This window comes from Pelodiscus sinensis, chromosome 10 (assembly GCF_052426305.1).
Source record: "Pelodiscus sinensis isolate ZL-2025 chromosome 10, ASM5242630v1, whole genome shotgun sequence".
In the NCBI taxonomy this organism is placed as follows: Eukaryota; Metazoa; Chordata; order Testudines; family Trionychidae; genus Pelodiscus; species Pelodiscus sinensis.
This window is the reverse complement of record NC_143061.1, coordinates 54,301,581-54,308,656: the sequence shown is the minus strand read 5'-3', so window position 1 is coordinate 54,308,656 and position 7,076 is coordinate 54,301,581. Positions and strand designations below refer to the sequence as shown.

Below are 7,076 nucleotides of genomic sequence, written 5' to 3'. Positions count from 1 at the left end.
AGGCTGGGGGAGGCTGGCAGCCTGCTAAGCAGTTTCAGAACCAGGCCCCACACCCTGAAGGGCACAGTCGGGTCTGCAGCCAGCGAGAGTTTTTCCTGAGGGAGGTGGGGCTACCACCTTCGACATGCAAAAAAACAACAAAAAAAGGCAGCCCCCAATGCAAGCCCCCTGTTACTCCCACCCCTGAGGTAAATCCACAGCCCCTCCCCCCGAACAGGGCCAGACAGCACTGGAGATGAGAGAGATACATCTCCAGGGGCCTCACTCTCCCCCAACTCGAGCCCTCTCGCACCCGCATGCCTGGGCGCTGCCGGGCAGACAGCTGCTGTGCATGCAACAGGCTGGGTCTGGTCCTGCTGAGCCCGCGGGCGCAGGAACCTGCCTCTCGCTCCACGGACACTTTCCCGTCCTGCCCCAGCGCCGGTGAGAACGATGCAAATCTCCAGCCCCAGGACAAACCCAGCAGATTAGATTATTTTCCAGGCACTTGGCAAAAAAAAGGGGGAAAAAAGAATGTCAGAGTGCCAAACGATTTATGTGGGACGGAGTGGTAGGGAATGGGGGGCCCATCCGCTGTGGACTGGCTGGAGGAGACTCCCGGGCCATAAACAGGAATTGCCTCATGTCAGCATGGTAGCCCTTGCGTGTCATGCCAGGAACGGCAGGTTCTGCAGGACTGCAGCAGCCGCCTGTCTGCACACACTGTGCAAAGGCGGGGTCCGGAGCTGAAGCAAAGGAGAAACAAACAATCGTAGTGAACACCTCGAGGGGGGCGGGAGGTGCGGGCCGTTGTTCGCTGAGCGCCACTGTATTCACCGTTATTGAACATCAATATTACAGTAACACGGTGAAGCCTCAGTCTCATTGCACAGGGTGCTATAGACACTCACAGCAAATGACCGGGCACAATTTCCAAAAGCATCCAAGAGGACGAATGATGAAAGGCATTTAGACACCTCCAGGGGAGGAGAGATGCCCAATGGGATTTTCAAAAGCAGTTACAGGCATCTGTAGGCACCAAAGGCCTGATTTTCAGTGGAGCTTTGGAACCCAAAGCCAACGTGACTTTTCACAAGAGGACTCAGGTTCCTCGATCTCTTCAGTGCTTTGGAAAACATTCCCAAAAGGACAAGACACACTTATCAAGTCATCCCCAGAGGAATTTACACCCTTGCTTGCCTACTGATTTCATTAGCTCCTGGGGAATCTTCAGAGAAGAGGTGGATTGTGAGAGGTTCTGTCCTACAAAGTCACCGGCAGACAGAAAAAGGCTGAGAGTCACTGACTCAGGAGATCCGTGTTGTGCACAATTTATTTCAGTCCCAGGATCATGAGGGCTGGAAGAGTCACGTTGTTCCGCTAAATGCTGTCATTCAGTCTTGTTTTGTTACTTACGGAACACTGCCTTCTGGGCCTTGAATAAGGACTTTATACGTGGTGGGGCAATATGTTTTGAAGAGGTTTTCCACTAAGGTGTTACTTCCTGCAACCACACGCTTGTGTTTCCAGTTCTTGTAGTTCCACAGATGCAGAGAATAGGAATTGTTGAAGTCGACGCTTTTCTCCCAGACCTGGAAGTACCGATTCCATTGTACGTAGGGGATGGGGTAGTAACGCTGAGGATGTAAGTAAGAAATGTTCTGACAGTTTATATCCGTAACCACTTTATGGAAATTGGTTACGGGGCACAATGCCTTGAGCCTCCTTGTCAGTAACCTGGGCCCTTGGTAGCCCCAAATGCGTCCTCTGTAGTTTTGAACAAAATCCTCCATGCAATCCCACATGAACTTGTGATGGCGAGAAAAGCCAAAAATCGCATTGCCGGCCAACTGGAAATCCTCGGCCGTGAGGAAGTTTGCTACTGGAACAGGCCTGATGGAGATGACATCAGTGTCCATGTAAATCCCACCATATTTCCAGATGAGCGCAAGCCTGATACCATCTGCGCTGACATGCAGCCAGTACCTCTCCCGGGCTGGATTTACCTGCAGAGTTGGAAAGGGATCACAGAGATGCAATTGACTCCACTTCGAAACATCTCAACTCCTGCTTCTGTTAGCTATATACTGTACAAAACTCCCAGACGTGTCTGTCCTAACTGTAATCCCTTTGTCAATGACTGGCTGATTTTCTTGTTCAGGTGTGACACGGCGCTGGAAAAAGGCAAGAGCAGATGTAACTTTTGTTCAGTGTCATTGTACGAGTGTGTCCCAGGCACAGGAAACCCCAAGGAAATACCCAAGAATTATAACATAAAGAGAATCTGAATCATAATAACATAACAACGGCTACACTGGGTCACATTAAGTATCTAGCCCAGGATCCTGTCTTCAGACAGTGGCCAGGGCCAGGTGCTCATGGGGGAATGAACAGAAGAGGCAACCATCAAGTCATCCCTCCCCTGTCATCCATTTCCATCTTCTGGCCGACAGAATGTAGGGACACTATTCCTGCCCATACTGGCCGATAGCCATTGAGGAACTTAATTTCCATGATTTTATTTAGTTCTTTTTTGAACCCTGTTATAGACTTGGCCTTCAAACATCCTTTGCCTAAAAATACAGGTTGACCATGCACTGCGTGAAGAAACACTTCATTTTGTTTGTTTTAAACCTGATGCCAGTTTTCATTTGATGACCACTTGTCCTTGTATAATTAGGAGTAAATATCAACTTTGTCTACAGCAGTCACAACGGCTACGTCTAGACTGCAAGCCTCTTTCAAAAGAGGCTTTTTCGAAAGAATAAAAAGCCTCTTTTGAAAGAGAGCATGGAGACTACCAGCAGATTTTTCCAAAAAGCACAGTTTGCATGCAATAGCGTCTTTTTTTGAAAGAGTACTTTCGAAAAAAAGGCGTTATTCCTCGTAAAATGAGGTTTACCGCGATCGAAAAAACTGCCGTGTTCTTTCAATTTACGTTAGAAAGAACATGACTGCAGTCTAGATGGAGGTGAAGTTTTTTCAAAAAAACCCTGTAGTCTAGACACACCCTACTTTACAGACCTCAGCCATATCTCCCTATAGTGGTCTCTTTCCCAAGCTGAAAAGTATCAGTTTCTTCTCATACAGAATCTGTTCCTTACCTGTTATCGTTTTTGTTGCACTTTTCTATACAATTACAATATCTCTTTACACTGATGCAGCAACCACATTCCCATGCCATACTCAGCATGGATTTATTTATTTTCTGCCTTTCTACCACTTTCCAAATGATTCCCAACATTCTGTTTCATTTTTCGACTGCCGCTGCACCTTGAGCAAATGTTTTTAGAGAACTTTCCATAATGACTCCAAGATCTCACTCTTGAGTGGTAACAGCTAATTTAGCCCCCATCATTTTACTTGTGTAATTGGGATTATGTTTGGTAAGGTGCATTATTTTGCATCTCCCAACATTGAATTTCATCTGCCATTTTGTTGCCTAGTCACCCAGTTTTGAGGGATCCTTTTGGAGGATTTGTCTGGGACTTAACTATTTTCAGTAGTTTGGGATCAGCTGCAGAGTTTCCTGTCTCACTGTTGCCATGACTTTCCAGAACATTTATGACTCTGTTGACTAGGTTTGGTCCCAGAAGAGACTTTTGTGGGACACCAGTATTTACCTCTCTCTATTCTGAAAAGTGACTTCTTGTTTCTACCTTTTAATTCCTATCTTTTAACCAATTATCAGTCCATGAGGAGTCCTTTCCTTTTCTTCCATGACCACTAACTGTGCATAAGAGCTTTTGGTGAGGGACCTTGTCAAAGGCTTTCTGGAAATGTAAGTACAGGCAGTCCCCGGGTTACATGGATCCGACTTACATCGGATCCCTACTTACAAACGGGGTGAGGCAACCCCGCACTAGCTGCTTCCCCCCAGCAGACCAGGGAGACGCGAAGCTAGCGCCCCCCTCAGCAGACCAGGGAGACGTGGAGCGGCTTTTCTCAGCAGACACCTCATCTTGAGAATAAAGGACTGAGGGAAGTGAGGTGTGGGAGAATAAAACTGAGCTCTGGAGAAATGTTTGGCTAGAGTTTCCCCTACAGTATGTACCAGTTCCGACTTACATACAAATTCAACTTAAGAACAAACCTACAGTCCCTATCTTGTACGTAACCTGGGGACTGCCTGTACACTGGATCACCCTTGTTCACGAGATTGTTGGCCACACAACGAATTCTAATAGGTTGATGATGCATGATTTCCCTTTACAAAAAATATGTTGACTTATCCCCAATAAATTATGTTCATCTACATGTCTGGATATATTGTCTTTCACTATAATTTCAACCAGACAGCTGGGTACTGACGTCAGGTTTATCGGCCTGTAATTGCTGGGGCCAGCTCTGGAACCCTTTTTAAAAATGTGTGTCACATTAGCTATCTGCCAGTCATCCAGTCATTTGGTAGAGAAGTTGAATTAAAGGATAGGTTGCAAAGTACAACGAGGAGTCCTATGGCACCTATAAAAGTAACAGATTTACATGGGCATACGCTTTTGTGGGCAAATCTTCACTTTGTCGGATGCATCGTCTTTGCCCGTGAACGCTTATGACCAAATAAATGTCTTAATCTTTAAGGTGCCAAAGGGCTCCTCGTGCGTTTTTCCAGTGTAGACTAACATGGCCATCCCTCTGACACTACCGTTAGTAGTTCTGCATATTCATATTTGAGTTCCTTCAGAACTCTGGGGTGAATACCGTCCGGTGACTTATCACATCTTGTTCCAGAGCTTCCTTTAATGGCACCTCAATCTGGACCAGCGCCTCAGATTTGTCACCTAGAATAAGTGATTCGGGTTTGTGAAATTCCTTCACACTGTCAATCATGAAGATTGATGCCAAGAGCTAATGTATTTTCTCTGCAAAAGCCTTATCGCTCTTGAGTGCTCCTTTAGCATCTTGATCGTCCAGTGGCCCCACTGGTTGGTTAGTAGGCTTCTTGCTTCTCGTGTCCTTTTCGCAATTATTCCTTGAGACAGGCCTGGGCAAAATACGGCCCGCAGACCGGATCCAGCCCGCTGAGGCTGCAGGGCTCCATTTCTGTTTTGAAGCTGCGGGGAAGGGGAGAAGTTTTAGGAACTGCTCTTCCCCAAGCACATTCCCATTGGCCAGTTTCTGGCAGAAACTAGCCAATGCGAGCCATTTGTTAGAATAACAGGCAGCTAAGAAGAATCACGCCCCCACTTCTGGGTAAAGATTGGAGCTCTCTGCTCAAATTGACCTCTGAATTTCTCTCTTGCTTCTAAATCTTGTACCCAGACATTTTTGTGGCAGTCAGACACCTTCACCAAGCCCTAAAACCATGTTTCTCCAGCAGTAAATCCTCACTTTAAATTCATGCTGACTGAAATTTTTCAAATACAACACTTGAATCGATCTCTTGCCTTTTTGGAAAAGGGGGTGATTCACCATTTGGAGAAAATAGGATTGTGAACATTATGATAAGAATAGTCTATTTGCCATGACTCCTGCCATCAGGAACTGTGCAATGTCCATAACAATTTCAATCAATATTTTGACTAATACACGGCAAAGTGTCATAAAAAAGGAGTCCACACTGGGTGCAGCAAAATGACAACAGCTTCAAAACTTGAATAAAAATGTTCCAAGCCCTTCATTTCCCTCCATTTCTACTTTGAATTTTAATCAATAATATTTCCCCCTTAATAGTTCCTCTCACCTTGCAATACCATGGGAGCAGAGGTGTCTCGTAGAAAATAGTTTTCATCGGGAGAGGCAGAAAGAAGACGTTCTCCATGGCAGATAGAAGAGCCAAGGCTGTGGAAGTGGAATTTAAATCGCGCCACATGTTACTGTTCAGCCCTTTCATGAAGAAACGAACGGGTCTGTCGGGGTAGGCCCTGGCAGCAGATTCCACAGAACACGAAGCCAACGGAGAAGGCTCAAGACGGTCTGTGGTCTCCACAAAAATGATGCCGCTGCTCCGTTTCACGTCATCCTCCTGCATCAGGTACGGCTCAGGACTTAGCTCGCATGAGAAGTTGTAGTCAGGGGACCAGAAATGTTTACAGACAAAGAAAAGGGCAAAGACAAAAGTGATCCAGAGCCCTATTTTGCTTTTCTTCATCATTCTTCCTTGTCTTTGTCTCCCAGCGATAATGAAAGAACTGCTGAAACTGACTTTGTTTGCTTTGGTTAAGACTCTTCTGTCAAATACAACAAGACAGGATTTCAAATGGTGTTATTGCTCTGGATTATTTCTGGTGTAGATTAAAAATCAGATTTTCAAATGTATATTGGATTTTTTCATTTAAAAATATTCTCAATAAAATACTAAATTTTGTATTTCAAAGTAACAGTTACAAATACATCTCATCACAAACATGCTGCACATACACTTACAACCTCATGAAACATGAATGACTGGTGCTATTCTGCCCAGCTTAACTATCAGCTCTTGGTTCTTGCGAGGTCTCGGCTTGCAATTTCTGTTTCTCAGCAGACTGCAGTAACATGTGTAAACACGTGCAGCTTGGGTCGGATTGTTTTGTTCTGTGCTTACATGCTGGCTGATTTTGGCTAAGCAGGGCAGAGGAGTTAGTTAGTTAAGACATTGTCTTACCGACAGAGAGACAAATATAGAAAAAAGGGCTGAGGCAGCATAGAAAGGAACCGTGGAGTGGACAGGAAAGAAAAAGGGAAAACTTTCCCCCCAACATCCAGGCAGCCTGTGGAGTTCATTGCCGGGGATGTGCACAGGCCAGAAGCAGAGCTGGGCTCACAAAAGAATTAGGTCGGTTCTGGGAGGGCAGGTTCCTCACTGGCTGTTGGCCAGGAGGGTCTGGAGGGGAGCCCCGTGCTCGGAGGCGCAGGGACACGCGGGCTTCCCCAAGCTGGGATGGGGTGACAAGATCCCTCACTGTTGCCTTGTTCTGCTCCTGCCTTCCGACGCACCTGGCACCACCAAGGCGGAGTCCCAGGACGCTCCACTCACCTCTTGTCTAGCGCCTCCCGCCGCTCAGCCTGGGGGTTAGCGCGTCAGGCCCCCTCTCCTCCACGGTTTGTTCACTGCCGCTCCCTCTGTCCCGTCCTCTCCCTCGCTCTGCCCTGCAGCCCCTCGCCCACTGCGGAAC

At 46.6% G+C, this 7,076-nt stretch overlaps 1 protein-coding gene across 1 annotated transcript; it reads right to left on the bottom strand.

Annotated features, from left to right (window-relative positions):
- Positions 1 to 1,231: 1,231 nt before the first annotated feature.
- Positions 1,232 to 6,043, bottom strand: LOC102453840 (alpha-1,4-N-acetylglucosaminyltransferase-like). Its single transcript, XM_025187141.3, has 2 exons — positions 5,663 to 6,043; positions 1,232 to 1,985 (listed from the first exon to the last, which is right to left on the bottom strand). The coding sequence occupies exons 1-2, from the start codon at positions 5,948 to 5,950 to the stop codon at positions 1,392 to 1,394; spliced, it is 882 nt and encodes a 293-aa protein (XP_025042926.3). The 5' UTR covers positions 5,951 to 6,043; the 3' UTR covers positions 1,232 to 1,391.
- Positions 6,044 to 7,076: the final 1,033 nt, after the last annotated feature.

Excerpts from the sequence above, each read along its gene's own strand:
- LOC102453840 (XM_025187141.3), bottom strand. The coding sequence starts at position 5,950 with ATGCAGGAGGATGACGTGAAACGGAGCAGCGGCATCATTTTTGTGGAG. Across the intron at positions 1,986-5,662 it reads TGCTCCCATGGTATTGCAAG|GTAAATCCAGCCCGGGAGAG; the intron begins GTGAGAGGAACT and ends CCAACTCTGCAG.